This window comes from Saimiri boliviensis, chromosome 7, assembly GCF_048565385.1.
Source record: "Saimiri boliviensis isolate mSaiBol1 chromosome 7, mSaiBol1.pri, whole genome shotgun sequence".
Classification (NCBI taxonomy): Eukaryota; Metazoa; Chordata; class Mammalia; order Primates; family Cebidae; genus Saimiri; species Saimiri boliviensis.
Genome location: NC_133455.1, coordinates 120828226 through 120845465, shown reverse-complemented (window position 1 = coordinate 120845465; position 17240 = coordinate 120828226). Strand labels below are relative to the sequence as shown.

The window sequence follows — 17240 nt, the reverse complement described above, 5'->3', positions numbered from 1 at the left end:
TAAGATCAGTTTATCTATGGTTCCATTTTGCTCTATGTAGGTATAGATATTTTCCTGCTCAAGAATAATTTGTTCCTGAATTGAAGGATTCATTCCTGCCATCAAAGTCAGAAGAATTCTCAGCAATCCTTTTAGGATTGCCTCCCATTTTCTTTATCCTCTCCTTCTGAAACTCATGCAGATATAAGTTGGGCCCAATCTCCAAAGAGTTCTTTTTAATGATTCCCATCTTCCTATCTTTCTTATTGTTTTCTGGGTAATATTTCAACAGATCTATGTTCCAATTCACTTACTGTTCCTGCAACACTCTATAATCTGCAATTAAACTAATATACTGAGTTTTCCATTTTAGTTACTATATGTTTCGTGTCTAAATCCTGTTTTGATCTTTTATAACCCAGTTGGTTTTATTTACACTGTCTTGTTTTTTTCTCACACATTCCTTTATGCATTATGCATTTCATTATAATAATAGCAGCTGATATTTACTGAGTGTTACTATATAGATACATTAACATTTAATTCTCACAACATTATGAGGTAAGGCTATTCTTCTTCTCACAGATGAGAAACTGAGGCAAAAACGTATACACTCATACAGTAAGTGGCAGATCCAAATTTCAAAGACACTATACTAAACAGCTAGTGCTAGCTGGGCACAGTGCCTCATGCCTATAATCTCAACATTATGGAAGGCTGAGTGCAGAGCATCTCCTGAGCCCAGGAGCTGAAGAACAGCATGGGCAACATAAGGAGATTTGGTCTCTATAAAAATTAAAAATTAAGAAAATAAAAATTAAACACCTTGTGCTACCTAGCTGTTTACTTGCTACACTGCATCAGCTTTTGCTCTCAATAGTTCTGAAACAACACCCCAACAAGATATATCTGACCATCCATTCTGGAGAGTGCTCCCATGCGTCCTAGTCCATCCATTAATCATTTAATTTATAGTCTCATTCTATTATCCAATGTTCCTAAGGGTCGAATCATTCTATCTGTTCTTACTCACATTATTTCATTCTAAGCAATGCTTTTATCTGTGGGAACCCACATGTACTAGGTTGAAATAATGTCCCTTCAAAATAGTTATGTCTATTCAAACTCAAACCTGCATGCTGAGAGACCTTTTCACTAAATCAAAGCCCAGGAGAATAAGTCAGTCTCTCATATTGCCGCCAATACTGGTAGGAGGAATTTTTTTCTCATCCAACCTTTCCCAGGAGAGTACTAGATTTATGCAAAGGGCTTGGCTTCAAATCTCTATTAGGACCAAGGTCTATCTGCTATCCACATGTTAACATTGATCCATGTAAAGTTCTACTCTTGTTTTACTGGTTTTCCATTTATGTCCAATACTCATCCCTCCTTTAATACGCAGCTACTCTAATGCGTTTTAATATGTTTCTGAATATGCATCTTAGAAACACAGTGGGTGATTTTTATATTCATACATGTTTTCAATTTATATTAATGCTATATACCTCATCCTGTTTTTTTTACTTTTAAAAAACGGGATGGATGCTGTTTTTTAAACAATATACTACTTGTAACAAGTACTATAAAGTGAGGCAAGATCGTACCATTGCACTCCAGCCTGGGCAACAAAAGCAAAACTCTGTCTCAAAAAAAGAAAAAAGAAACATGTATAGTATTTTTATCTATCCACGGTCCAATGTATACATGCTTCTGTACCACTGCAGAATACAGTGACTTTTGTACAGAATACTTTTGACTTTTGTACAGTATTCCATGGTACATATCTACAATAATGTATTTATCCAACTTCCTAGTAATAAACACTCACGCTGCTTTTAATTCCTTGTTCCCACAAATAATACTGTGGTGAACATCCTTACACATGTCCTTTTGTGGACCAGTGGGAACATTTTCTGGGAAATACACCAAGGAATGGGATTACTGAAAGCACCTACGTCATTTGTGTTACTGTTTGCCCAAATCCTCACAAGCTTATCTCATTTTCTAATTTTTATCAATTTGATGAACAAAATATAGTATTTCATCAGCTTTGAAATTTGCATTTCTTTATTTACTAGTGAGATTGAGGATATCATAGCATAGTTGTTTACCACTTAGGTTTCCTTATCTGTTAATTGTCTATTCAAATCCTTCTCTCTCCCTATAGTCTGTTTCTTACTGATTTTCAAACTTCTCTTTTTCATTCTACATCCGAATACTTACTATTTTAAGAGGCCCTGAAAAAACTCTTCTCCCAATCTCATTTGTTAACATTGCCAATGGTTTTCTTTCTTGAAGAGAAATGCTTCAATTTGATGGAGTCATTTAAGTTATCTTATCCAATATATCCCTACCCAACATTTTCATTGATTAGCTTTGCAGTTTAACATTGAGGTTTTTAATCAATTTAGAGGTCACTGTTTCATCTAGCATGAAGTAGGTGGCCAACTTTATTCTCCCTTTGATATCTCAATTCTCTCATACTTGCTTAATTTCCACTAGTTTATGATTGACTCTCCCTCCACATAAATGTTTCTGATTTCACACTCCCTATTCTTTTCACTATCTGCTCCTTCCTGTGCTAGTACTGCACTGTTTTGAGGTGTATTGTTTGGTTTCATTTAGTTTATGACTCTATATTTTCATGTCTCATAGGGCAGGGTTCTCCCATCTTCCCTTTTTACTCTAATGTTAGAATAGCTTTATTCATCCATATAAATTTTTAAAAATTTAACAGTGGTAAAATATACAGGTATAAAATTTGCTCTCTTAACCATTTTAAGTGTACAGTTCAGTAGTGTTGAATATATTCACACTGCTGTACAACCAATCTCCAGAACTCATTTCATCTTGCAAAACTAAAATTCTATACCCATTGAACTCCCATTCTCTCCTTCCCAGTCTCTGGTAACCACCTTTCTACTTTCTGTCTCCATGAATTTGACTCTAGGTATGACAAATGAAGTCATATTAGTATTTCTTTTTGTAACTCATCCTTACAAAATTTAAAGTAAAATGAGCTCCTAAAAAATACTGCTTGGTTTTTGTTTTGTTTTGTTTTGTTTTTTTCAGATGGAGTATCACTCTTGTCACCCAGGCTGGAATGCAGTGGCACAATCTTGGTTCACTGCAACCTCCACCTCCCAGGTTCAAGTGATTCTCCTACCTCAGCTTCCCGAGTAGCTGGGATTACAGGCATGTGCCACCATGCCCAGCTAGTTTTATTTTTAGTAGAGATGGGGTTTCACTATGTTGGACAGGCTGGTCTCAAGCTCCTCACCTCAAATGATCCACCCACCTCCCCTCAAAGTGCTGGGATTACAGATGTGATCCACTGTGCCCAGCCTACTGCTTGGTGTTTTCATTGGAAATGCAAAAGAACATATTCATTAACTTCAGGAAGACTGATACCCCTGCAGTATTAAATTATACCATCTATTGAAATGGAGTAGCTTTTAATTTATTTGTTTTTCCCCATATCCTTTGGTAGACTATTAGGCTTTCTTGTTTTTTCTTGGGGAGGGGAAATAACTGGAGGATGGAATGACTTTTTCAAATACTTGATAGAAAATATCAAATATTTTCTCCTGGAAAGCCATCTGAGCCTTAGGATTTTGGGAGGGAAAAAGTGTTGAGGATGATTACCATTTTAATTTCTATAGTGACTGTTGTTCATGTTTTCTCTTACCTCTTGAACTTATTCTGTCATCTTATATTTTTCCATAAATTTATTTCTGCTTGTTTTTCAAGCTTATTAGAATATAACTGTTTAGAGTTGTTTTAAATATATATATATATATATATATATTTTTTTTTTGGAGACAGAGTCTTGTTCTGTCACCAGGCTGGAGTATAGTGGTGTAATCTCAGCTCACTGCAGCCTCCACCTCCCGGGTTCCAGTGATTCTCCTGCCTCAACCTCCCAAGTAGCTGGAATAACAGGCACACACTACCACACCTGGCTAATTTTTGAATTTTCATTAGAGATGGGGTTTCACCATGTTGGCCAGGCTGGTTTTTTAACTCCTGACCTCAGGTGATCAGTCTGCCTTGGCCTCCCAAAGTGCTAGGTTACAGGTGTTAGCACCATGCCTAGCTGTCTTATATTATTTTTAAACTTTGTAGTACTACTAGCTACTTTTCCTTTAACATCTATAAGAGCTGTTCCTGTCCTATTAAGCTTTTTCAAATAACTACCTCTTGGTGTTGTTTTATTCTCTACTTTGTTAATTTCTCACTTTATATGTATTACTCTTTATTGTTTTTGGATTAACTGTAACTTTTTTCATTTGAACACCTAGATTACTTGCTTTTTTACTCTCTGATAAATACGTTAAAAACTAGACATTTCCCTCTAAATACTGCTTTAGTGATAACCCACAGATTTTCTATTTATGTTCCACAGATTTTTATATAGAGAGCTTTCACTGCCACTTATTTCTAAAATGTTTATATTTATCTAACCCACAGGTCATTTCAGTAGTATGTTTCAGATTGTAGACTTTGGTTTTATGCTGCTATTCTTTACTCCTGATTTCTAATTTTGCTGCATTAGAAGTCAGAGAACATAGTCCATGTGATTTTGACTCTTGGGAATTTTGAAGTTTCCTTTATGATCCAGTACATGGCTGACTTTTATTACTGTTCAGTAAGTTCCTGAAAATATTGCTTATTCTCTGTTAGTACAAAATTCTATATACACATCTATGAGCTTGAGCTTGTTAATGTTATTAAAACTTTCTATTGATATTTCTTTGTTTACTTCATCAAATTCTGACAGGAGCACATCCAAATGACCAACTACAATTGTTGATTTATCTATTTATTGCTGATATATATATCTCATATATATATATGATATATATCTGACAAATATATGATACACATGACATATATACATATCATATATGTATGTATGCATGCATGTATGTATGTACGCATGCATGCATGCGTTTTTCTTTTTTGAGACATAATCTCACTCTGTCACCCAGGGGCATGATGTTAGCTCACTGCAACCTCTGCCTCCTGGGTTCAAGCAGTTCTCCTGCCTTAGAGCCTCCTGAGTAGCTGAAACTACAGGTATATGCTACCACACTCAGCTAGTTTTTCTATTTGCAGTAGAGATGTGGTTTCACCATGTTGGCCAGGCTGATCTCAAACTCCTGACCTCAGGTGATCTACCTACCTCGGCCTCCGAAAGTGCTGGGATTACGAACATGAGCCATCATGCCCAGTCTGCTTTATATATTTAAATGCCATGTTGTTAGATGCATAAATGGACACGATTATATTTTCTTGACCCACTGTTTCTTTTATCAGTATATAACATTGCTTCATATGTCTTAAAAGATAATTTAATATTAAAGTAAATCATATTTGAGGAGGCATATTTTCCTGACATAACTTTTATTTTTAAATATTTTTCTATCTCTGTATTTTTAAATTTGCTGTTAATTTTTTTATTTTTTTATTTTTTGAGACCAAGTCTCGCTTTGTTGCCCAGGCTGGAGTGCAGTGGCGCACCCTTGGCTCACTGCAACCTCTGCTTCCTGGGTTCTTGCAATTTTCCTGTCTCAGCCTCCTGAGTAGCTGGGACTAGAGGTATACACAGCCACGCCCGGCTAATTTTTTGTAGTTTAGGAGAGACGGGATTTCACTATGTTGCCCAGGCTGGTCTTGAACTCCTGAGCTCAGGCAATCCACCTGCCTCAGCCTCCCAAAGTGCTAGGATTACAGGCGTGAGCCAAAGCACCCAGCCTGCTGTTACTTTTTATCTCTGTTTAACTCTTGTTGGCAGTATATTTCTATATCTTTTTAGCCTAATTAAGATTTACATTTTTATTTTAATCCAAGTACTTATTTGTATTTATTGACTTTCCCATTATTTATACTTATTTCAGCCTTCCTTTTTCATGATGTCCACAAACCATCACATTTCTTTCTCTCCCCTCCCCATCCTTTTCTATTTTCCATTGGGTAAACTGAGTTTTACTCTGACGGTCTGAAATTTATACATTCCATTTTGATTATTCTAGTGTATTAAGAGCCATACTTATGCTTATATTTTCTTGTCAATTTCTTAAGCTTATCATTATCTATATCTTCCTGCAAATAGGACATTACTCCATAACTACTGTAAACAGTGCCAACTCACCGTCTGGAGCTGGGGGAGTGGTTGTGGCAGGAAGGAAGCCTCCCAGATCAGAAAGCCTCTGGTATAATCCTCTGTACCACTGCTACAACAAATGCTCTGCCCCATGTATAGAGAGGAAGCTGAAAGAGGAAGGAGCACTCCAAAGCCAAGAGATCGAGACCATCCTGGCTAACACAGTAAAACCCCATCTCTACTAAAAACACAAAAAATTAGCCAGGCGTGGTGGCATATACCTGTAATCCCAGCTACTCAGGAGGCTGAGGCAGGAGAATCGCTTGAACCCAGGGTACTGAGGTTGCAGTGAGCCAAGATTGTGCCACTGCACTCCAGCCTGGGTGACAGAGCAAGACTCCATCCCGGGAGAGGGGGAGGGAAGGAAGTAAAGTAATGCTTGGCCGAGCACGGTGACTCATGCCTGTAATCCCAGCACTTTGGGAGGCCGAGGTGGGTGGATCACCTGAGGTCGGGAGTTTGAGACCAGCCTGACCAACACGGAGACATCCCGTCTCTACTAAAAATATAAAATTAGCCAGGTGTGGTAGGGCATGCCAATAATCCCAGCTACTTGGGAGGCTGAGATAGAATTCCTTGAACAAAGGAGGCGGAGGTTGTGGTGAGCCAAGATCACGCCACTGCGCTCCAGCCTGGGAAACAAGAGCAAAACTCTGTCTCAACAACAAAAAAAGTAAAGTAACTCCTCTAAGGTCACACAACCAGTAATGGTAGAGGGTTGGGTTTCAAGACTATGTCTGACTCCAAGTAAATCCAGACTACCACTGTGACAATCATCAGATCAAAAGAGATGATTACAAAACAGGAACAATTCATACATATTGTACCTTGTACAATATCAAAGGACCTCAGTCCATGTGGTCCGAACAGGAAAAAAAAAAAAAAAAAAATTTGATCTTTTCACATATAATTGTTTTACTTAAAGAATTTTTAAAATTTTTTAAACTCCAGGTTAGGCACAGTGGCTCACACCTATAATCCCAGCACTTTGGGAGGCAGAGGCAGGAGGATTGCTTGAGCTCAGGAGTTCTAGACCAACCTTGACAATATAGTGAGACCCCCGTCTCTGCAAAAAAATTTAAACATTAACCAAGTGTGATAGTGCATGACTATAGTTTTTACTACTTGGGAGGCTGAGGCAGGGGGAGTGTTTGATCCCAAAAGTTCAAGGCTGCAATAAGCTATTAATATAATCGTGCCACGCACTCCAGCTTAAGTGACAGAGTAAGAGTCTATCTCAAAAAAAATAAATAAATAAATGAAAAAATCCATGATCCATGTTCTTTTTCCACATTTACTTAATTTAGTGATCTGAGTATTAGAACCAAGTCTAGGACAGCTGCAGAAAAGAGGATGAAATCAGCTAAGAGCAAATTATAGAAATACATGAAAACTTTCAAAGAGCTGGCACAAACTGCCTTTTACTGGGCTCTAACATTGGAAAGTTGCTTTGGAAAAGGGACTCTTGTCAAGTGTCATCAGAGTAATTTTTTAAGTAATGCTAATAAATACATATTACATTCTTAAAATCATTCCAAATTCAAAAGGAAGTTAGCTTTCATTCTTTTCTCTTTTATGATCATATGGTTCTATTTGAGCAGTGGCCCTAGTAACTTACAGAAATAATCATGAGACTCAGCTACTCTTGTAATGGCTAAAAACAAATATAAAAACCACTCAAGAATGACAACAAATACAATCTATTCTCTATGGTACAAGAAACCAATCACAAGCCCATCTTCGTGAGACCTGGCTAATAAGAACATTATTTGAGAGAGGTACAAAGAGAAGGATAGATTGCCAAGGGGGAAAATTCATTTATTAGACTGTGACAAGCTTTTAAATGTTTGCATTATCATTAACCAACTGCTTGGTTCTCTGGTTTGCACACCTGCCCCCTCCATCCAAAGCTATTACAGTAGCCAATTTGGAAGTAGAGTTGACCTCTAGAACACTGACACCCTCTTCTGACCCTTTTGCAGTATTACACGCACTCAAGCTTTTACATTTTAAAATAGTGTTAATTGAATTGTTTGTAACTCAAAGGACACATGTTTGAGGGAATAGATACCCCCATTCTCCATTATTTATGTATTTCACATTGAATGCCTGTATTAAATATCTCACATGCCTCATAAATATACCTACTATGTGCCCACAAAAAATTTTAAAAATTAATAAAGCTATAAATGAGTAACTTTTAACATTTTCTAGATAATTTTATATTTGTAATTTCTGAATAAACCTAAGTTTAGCTTAATAAAAATATGAAAAAGCAGATCTTCTAAACAAAACTGTGGCAATGAAAGAGAAAACTGTTCTCTTAACATCTTAGTAGCATATCTATTAGTTGATTTTATTACAAGAATTACAAAATGATGGCAAAGATGAATGTCCAAAGACTTACTATGTGCCAAACAATAGCAGTGAAGAAATGAGTTTAATTCTAACAACAAACTTATGAGTTAAGCACTACTATTCTCTACATCTTACAGATGTGAAAAGTGAGGCGTAATGAAGTTAAATACACTCCCAGGACCATGCAACTTGTAGTAAATGGTAAAGATGACGTCCAAACTCTAACATGACTCTAGAGTCAGAGCCTTAGCCACTACTGAATCTCATGATTTTATATCCAAAACATCTCTGTGAGATAGAATGGAGCTGATATCATAACAAAATGAAACATAACTAAAATAGAGAAAGTGTCAGTTATAAGAAAAATTACAAATATGTCATCTAAAATCTACCATTTTTATCAAAGCCCCAAATTGTACAGATAAAAATACTACATGAAATAGTTCAGGTTCCTTCTTCATTCTTCCTTAAAGATTCTTGTCTTCAAAGACTATGATGTTTTTATTCTTTCTTTTCCTCCTCATTCCTTTTTTCCATCAAATTATGCTTTTATCTATTATGTTTCTTTAAAGAAAAAAAGCTAATCTAAATCATATGCTTTATGTTTCTTCTATAAAGCAAAACTACTTATCTATTCTGAAATTACCTATTTCACTGTGACCTTTAAAAAAAAATTCATATTAAGACAGTAAATCCACATAGCATCATCAACTCTTTCTCTCTGATCATTGAAAATAAGACAGATAAGAATCCATCTGGGATTATTTAGCAATATGCTAAATATCTACCTGAAGTCATATGCTTATCTGAAGATGGTCAACACCTATCTGAAGTCACAGCCAACAGTCTAGATAATCTAAGATTTCTAAAACCACTAACTTCATTTTCAAACAGGATATAAAGACACATTGTCTAATAATCTGTGGTTTAAAATTAGACTATCTAGAACTTAAATATATTCCAGTTTCCTACACAGTTATTCATAGTATCACAACTTAAGAACACTTAAATGTACTCCAAAAGCAGCATAATCAAGCTCATTGTCATTCATGAAGCTTCTAAATCAATGATTTCTCTTTTACAATTATCTTTTCATTTTTAATACTGTTAGTTTATAGTTTGAAGTACAGACTCGGTGAAAGTTTAAATAATTAAAAACAAACTGCACCCATTTTAACTTGTTAGATCTAGGAAAAACTGAAACAAGATGGTTACATTTTAGTACAATAACTTATCATGCTGCTAAAGAATTAATCATGAGATTACTCATATTTCCCAATTCTAAATATAACAAAAATAGAACAAGTAATGCTTATGAAAAGGTGCCAAGAAATCAACTCCCCACAAATCCCAGAATTCTTTTTACCTCAGTCTGCAGGATGGCAGCCCTCTGCTCCTTAGCAGTCAAGGACTCCTTCAGCACTTCAATGTGCTGTTTACTATCTGAGAACTGGTTTGTGAGTGTTTCTAGCTTTGTCTGCAGGGCAAGTAATTCTGTGTCCTTTCTGGACAGCTCCTGTTTCACCTGGCCAATCTAGAAAAGAAGTAAAACACTTTAAGGAAAAAAGAAGTAAAATAAGCAACTCTTATGTGGATCTTTGACAGGGGTGAGTCACAAAATATGAAACTAAATGCAGCACAAATGATATGATAGAACATATTCACCTTTTTGCATCCACATAATCTTGGACCCCTCCCCCCCAAAAAAACTAAGCTTATTCAACAAATAAGGAAATGTCCAGTTTTCATTTATTATGTCTTCTAAATATTCTTTGAAACCCCTTAGAAAGACAATGAAGGGAAAGAAAATTCCAATTCAATTAGATGACAATGAGACAGCAGTAAGCAGAAGAACACCACTGTACTGATAACATGGTTTTCATTTTTTTAGGTGAGACCTCTTCAGAACACGTCAGATGGATCAAATGCAGGATGAGTGTAGATATAACAGAAAAGGGAAAAAAGAAACTTCCTAGTACTGCTATTAAAATTCAAAATCTGCTGCTGTGCTTGTTTTTCATTAAGTTATATTTTTCATTCTCAAAAGTCTGCATAAAATTATCTTAAAAAGCTACTTTTAATGTTATACATATGTGCTTTTGTAAAATTCTATAATTTGATATTACGTATATGTATTAATTTCTCTCTTAACATTTAAAGTATTTTCTTTCAAACACCTTCTTTACATTCCTACTATTTGTAAGAATTTTTTAAATAGTTTTTTACCCTGAGTATAAGCCAAGTAAACAGAAATTAAATCTGCTTTTACATTATGTCTACAACCTAGCAAGGAACTAAAAAATATATTAATTATTAGAAGCATAAATTTAACAAGTCAGTAATTTCGGTGTCACTAATGAAACAAAAAGTTATCTTTTTATTTTTAAAAACTTGAATGTATATAAAGTATTATAACTGTAATAATCTTAGGTATAAGGGATAAAGCTTTTAAGAACAATTTCCCATGAAGAAATAAATTTTACATTAATTAAAATTAGACTTTTGAGGAGCACCAAAAATAAATTTCCAGTTTAGCCTCTCTTTCTAAAAAGATAACTATTTTTCTCATATACATGAAATCTTTGCTTAGAGATATAGTTATTCATTTATTCAACAAATGTTTCTGTACGCTTATTGTATACAAAGTATCTGAGGATACTAAAAACGTTAAGTGGAAGATAATTGTAAATGGTGGCTATATTCATTCTGCAAAATAGGTATGTATCCAGGAGTTACCAAACACTGTAACAACGTGGAGTCTTTTATGATATCCCTTTACCAATAAAAACCACATATTACTATTATTCCATTCCCTAACATACTGATTATAACACAAATGCATTTGTTGGATGAATGAATATTTGGGGGATATTCAAAGTGTTACCATTTTCTCACAGCTAAGGAATTATGACTTAAAGATTATTCAAATTCCCAGCTACCTCCACTCATGTGGTCAAAAATAAATATAAAAATCTGTTTCATCATCATCTGTATTATTAAGCTTCAAATAATAAGCTATATTGACCTTAAACACTAAGAAAGGAAAGAAAATGTTTTAAACAAAAAACACAGTTTAGTCTGGGCACGGTGGCTCACGCCTGTAATCCCAGCACTTTGGGAGGCCAAGGCGGGTGGATCACGAGGTCAGGAGATCGAGGACATCCTGGCCAAAGTGGTGAAACCCCATCTATACTAAAAATACAAAAATTAGCGGGGCATGGTGGCGCGTGCCTGTAATCCCAGCTACTCTGGAGGCTGAGGCAGGAGAATCACTTGAACCAGGGAGTCAGAGGTTGCTGTGAGCCGAGATCACACCACAGAGCAAGATTCCATCTCAAAAAAAAAAAAAAGGCAGAGTTTAGAAAGCACAAATTTTCCTTAAAGACTAAGCAGGGAAGAGATTATAAATAGGAAGCAAATACAATACAAAGCTTAGGAGCACAAGGATTTGCAGACAATCACACATCAGAACTAAGCTAGCTATGTGTCCCTGAATAATTCCCTTCCTATTCAGTTTCCTAATCAGTAATAAGGAGAAATTATACCAATGCCACTGTACTGTTGATGGATTCAATAAAATAAAGTGTGAAATGTGCTTAGCCTGTTGCCTGACACTAACAGTAGCTATTTAAAAAAGGAAGTTATCAATCAACTTCCCCTCTAGACAATATATGGTTTCCATTAACCAAATTAGACCCTTTCTATCAAAATATTTCATTCTTTAATATATACTATAAAGTAGACAATAAACAACAAATCTACCAAAGTAGCACAAGTTTGGTTTTTTAAATGCCGTATTCCAGTTCTTAGCTCACAATTATTTTCAGAAGCAGTTTTTGCTGACACTTTGATAAATGTGTGCACCACCCAAGAACTTACAAGCACAGTTTGTGGAAGAAGACTGCTTGTATAAAACCAAATCCTGCCTCTTAACTAGCTGTGTTTTCCTAGGCACCATTCTGTTACCTCAGTTTTCTCATCTATAATTTGGAGTTGAAAATATGTCTAACTCAGCACATTATAGTAAGTGTGCAAGTATTAGCTATTTTATTATTCATCCATCCCTCGGTATCCATGGGTCCATGGAGGACTGGTCTTGGATACCAAAATTAATGAATGGTGAAGTCCCTAATATAAAATGATGTAGTATTTTCATATAACCTATGCACAGCTTCCAGTATACTTTAAATCATGTCTAGATTACTTGTAATACCTAATACAATGTAAATGCTATGTAAATACTTGTCATACTGTATTGTTTAGGGAATAATGACAAAGGAAAAAAGCCTGTACATGTTCAGTTCAGATACAACATCTGCTTTTTTTAGCCTGAAAATAAAAAACAGTTGGTTAAATCCACAGATGCAAAACTCACAGATATGGAGAGCCAACTGTATTTATTATGCTCTGAAATAAAATTTTAAGCTCATTAGAATATTGAACTAGATTTAGACACCTGAAGTAAGTCTCTTAGTAATTTTGATTTACTAGATACTTTCTATACATTTGTCCTAAAGAAAGTAACATTTGTGGCAAAATCATTCACTGGAGATTTAAAGGTAACATCTACATAAGAAGGCAAACCACTTTACTCAAGAGCTTCAAATTCAAATAAACTCTAAGTGATAGGCCTAGAACAACTGAATATATTCTTGTACCTAGGAAGAAAATAAGACCACCATTCATATAAATCAACAATAAGGGGCTGAGAAAAAACAAGCTTTGAAATGCCATCCATAGAGTGACAAAAGCAACAATGAAGTACCAGGTATAATAAGGCTTCCAGAACATGTGAAAGTTCACTGCACACAAAGTGACATGTGGGTCAAACTGGTGAACAGAAGTCAGTTAAAGAGCAGAGCAGGCTGGTTAGTGCTAGTAATGGGCAAAGCTGCCAACCATAGAGAATGAAAGTGTAAGCCACCCAGAAGCCATAGAGCTAGCAGGGTCCCACTGTGGGATCACTGCATACACAGAGGTAAATCTTACGGCAAAGACCTCAGCCTGAAGACCAGCCGCTCTCTTTTTCAGCTCCTCCCCTTGAGCCTCTTTCGAACTTAGTTCCTCCTTCAGTTGTTCTACCTGTCACGACATTATTATTTTTTTTTCACTTAGATATCAACTTAGGTCTTCTTATTATCTGCTTTTGAGCCAGAATGGTAACTGGAAATAACAGTAACTTATATAATACAATCAAATCTGTTCCCCTCATTCCCTCCCTCTTTAAAGAGCCACAGGTAGTTTCTCTATGTTCACACGTTTATTTTCCCCCACAGTGGACTGTAATGTGCTAATCAACAAACGAAAAACATAAACACAGAGATTATACTGCACTATGTTTTATTCTCAATTTAGGGTGAAAAATCCAAACTAATAGAAAGTTGGGTATGTGAGGCCAGGCGCAGCAGATCACACCTGTAATCCCAGCACTTTGGGAGGTCAAGGCGGGAGAATCATTTGGAGTTCGAGACCCGCCTTGCCATCATAATGAAACCCGTCTCCACTCTACTAAAACTACAAAAATTAGCTGGGCATGGTAGCAGGCACCTGTAATCCCAGCTACTCGGAGGCTGAAGCAGGAGAATTGCTTGAACCCTGGAGATGGAAGATGCAGTGAGCCAAGATCAATCATACCACTGCACTCCAGCCTGGGTAACAAAGCGAAACTCTGTCTCAAAAAAAAAAAAAAAAAAAAAAACAATAAAAGAAAGTTGGATATATGAGTTTTTACATTCTAAAACTGAAATGAAATTAGTAGAAATGATTAATAATAGAGTCTCAAGGTAGTAGAGGAATATTCTGTAGACTTATATGCCAGGTATGGGTATCATGGCAAGAAGACAGAAACTGGAGGGGAAGTTTTGATTATCATTCCTTCACATTACTGGGATGTTTCCATTTTCATTTCTAAGAACTTGGAGAATACAACTGGGAAATAAAGGGGGAAAACACTTATTTTCTAGCTAAAACTTTATAATTGCATTCATGATGTTTAATTAAACTACAACAAAACTGGTAAATTTTAACAGTGATAAACTAAATCCTCCAACTTGCCTAAATAGTTTAGAGAATCAAACTAAATGACTTTGGATGCAAGGAAGGAATTTTGTGACTGATTTACAAACACAGACTGATAGGTCCCGGTGGTATCTATTTTTGTCATATTACGCCTGAAGTGCACATGGGAAGCAATAAAACTGACAGCAAGTGGATCTTCCCCATAGGATAGGGCAAAGAAAGAGCTTTCCTTTACAGAACTGTATTTGGAGGGGAAACATAACTTCATTTAACCCATTTCATTAAAAAGCCTCTTAGGGTCGGGCAAGGTGGCTCATACCTGTCACCTCAGCACTTTGGGAGGCCAAGGTGGGTAGATCACCTGAGGTCAGAAGTTCAACACCAGCCTGGCCAACATGGTGAAATCCCGTCTCTACCAAAAATACAAAAAATCAGCCAGGCACAGTGGTGCGCACCTGTAATCCCAGCTACTCAGGATGCTGAGAATCACTTGAACCTGGGAGGCAGAGGTTGCAGTGAGCCGAGATCATGCCACTGGGTGATCCAGCCTGGGTGACAAGAGCAAAATTCCATCTTGGGGGTGGGGGGGAGAGCCTCTTTGGGTTTTAACTTTTTAAATAATTCACAAGAGGTAAAGAACTTGATGTTTCATATGGTGAGAAAAACTCATCTGAAGTTTAAATTAAATAATCTCGGACGTACTAATAGGTATGAAAGGTTAAACTGTGTCAATACATATGTAGTCTCATAGAGAGAATTGTCTTTTTAAGTAAAAACTTGTAATAACTATGTCAATAATTCTGACTTTAATTCTGGAGAAGTTTCATTTGAAAGAACTGTGCTAGAAGCATTCTTCCCTGAAGTCTGATCAAACAGTATAAAATACAGCTTTATCATTGCTAGAGAAGTAAAAAATATGCATCAAATTTTCAAATCCCTTTTAAGAATCAAAGTCTTACATGCCATTACCTTATTTTTCATAAATTTAGAATGGCTCCGATACACCTCCATTTGCTTCATTTCTTCTTCCCGTTCCTCAGTACTCAAAGCCCCGTTCGATTTCAGCATCTGAATTTCCTCTTCCAGGTCTCGAAGCCCACGCTCCATAGAGGAAATTTTTGAATCCTGAAGAAAACGGAGATTTAGTGATTCAACTATTCACAAAAAAAAACAGAAAAGCCGAATGATATAATATTTAAAGATGTTACATTTAATAAAGATAAACAAATATACAGAAAAACTGCTGTCTGGCAATTGGTGTCTTGCTGACTTTTTCTGAGATGAAGTCTTGCTCTGTCACCCAGGCTGGAGTGCAGTGGTGTCATCTTGGCTCACTGCAACCTCTGCTACCCGGGTTGAAGCGATTCTCCTGCCACAGGCTCCCAAATAGCTGGGATTACAACAAGTGTGTACCACCACGCCCGGCTAATTTTTGCATTTTTTTAGAAGAGACAGGGTTTTGCCATGTTGGCCAGGCTAGTCTCGAACTCCTGACCTCAAGTGATCCACCCGCCTCAGTCTCCCAAAGTGCTGGGCTTAATTACGGGCATGAGCCACCATGCCCAGCTTTACAGCCATTTGAGTGGAAGGAGAAGCACTCATATCCACAGAATAATTTTGCCTCCATGGCTGCCTCCAGTTTTGCATCCTTTAAAGTTGAAATAATTAACTAAAGAAGTAAATGCAATGAAAAACTGATTAAAATTTCTTTGCATGAAAAAATTTGCAAATTCTAATATTTTATCATTTTACTTGGTGACCCCTAAAAAGCACATTATGCCCAAAGGAAGGGAAAAGAGTAAGAGGGTTTCAAAGATTTATACAGTAATGTGTACAGCTATATATGCAATAATAAAAATTACATAACATCCCATTGCAGAAAAATGAGGGATAAGTTGTTACTTTTAACATGTTAGAAATCCTTACTGTCTATACTTCTCCATACATTTAAAGTAATTCATAATTTTTTAAAATCACTGTCCTTATAAATCATCAACACTACCACAAATATCACCTTCTAATAGAACATTATTTCATATTCAATTTCTTGATTTTGTTTGTTGTAGTACCTAGTTTCTCCCCAGACTGCTTTACATGTCATGAATTACAGAAAGACTCCTACATGGAATGAATAGTTTTATATACCTGCAGTTGCATATGCTTACTCATTGAAGAAATAGAGACTTTAAAGAACATAAATTAAGTATAGCTTTATTTTACTTGGAGTGTTAGAGAAACCGTTCCTTTGGAAGCTATTTTGAGATTAACTTCCTTTTCTACTTTACCTCAATGATTTCTTGACTAAGTCTCCTCCTTGCTATCGTAATTCTCAGAGCATGAAGATAAAAGAGTTTAAGGATTTACCTTGAGAAAACTAAACCCAGCTATTTTTAGGTTCAAGGGAAGGGAGAAGAGAGGATTTATTACTCTGTCATGCTCATCACATGACCTTTAAAAATATCAAAATGAAAATTTCCTTTTATAAATTTATTAAAATTAAACTTAAAATGTATCCGTTCCAAATCCATTGTATTAAATTAATACAATCAGAGACATTCTAAACCTAAACCAGGGTGGGTTTTGATTTACTCATGTAAAACAACTGACCTATAAAGAGTACTACTTCATGTGCACTACATGAAAATTCACTTTTAAGATTGCTATAAAATTTATCTGGAAATATCAGAACATAGTCCCTTTAAAAAGACTGAAATACTAG

The 17240-nt window shown here is 35.9% G+C and overlaps 1 protein-coding gene across 14 annotated transcripts in view; it reads right to left on the bottom strand.

The window, feature by feature from the left end:
• ERC1 (ELKS/RAB6-interacting/CAST family member 1) overlaps positions 1-17240 on the bottom strand; it is a 515798-nt gene that overhangs the window by 381548 nt on the left and 117010 nt on the right. For 10 of the 14 annotated variants that reach the window (XM_074403327.1, XM_074403335.1, XM_010345058.3 and 7 more), the window contains 3 exons: positions 15491-15646; positions 13502-13585; positions 9870-10037 (listed from right to left, as the gene is read on the bottom strand). In XM_074403327.1, the coding sequence (XP_074259428.1) occupies positions 9870-10037; positions 13502-13585; positions 15491-15646 (408 nt within the window). The remainder of the gene's footprint in view (positions 1-9869; positions 10038-13501; positions 13586-15490; positions 15647-17240) is intronic. The other 4 variants (XM_010345060.3, XM_010345061.3, XM_074403334.1 and 1 more) reach the window with 1 other exon arrangement.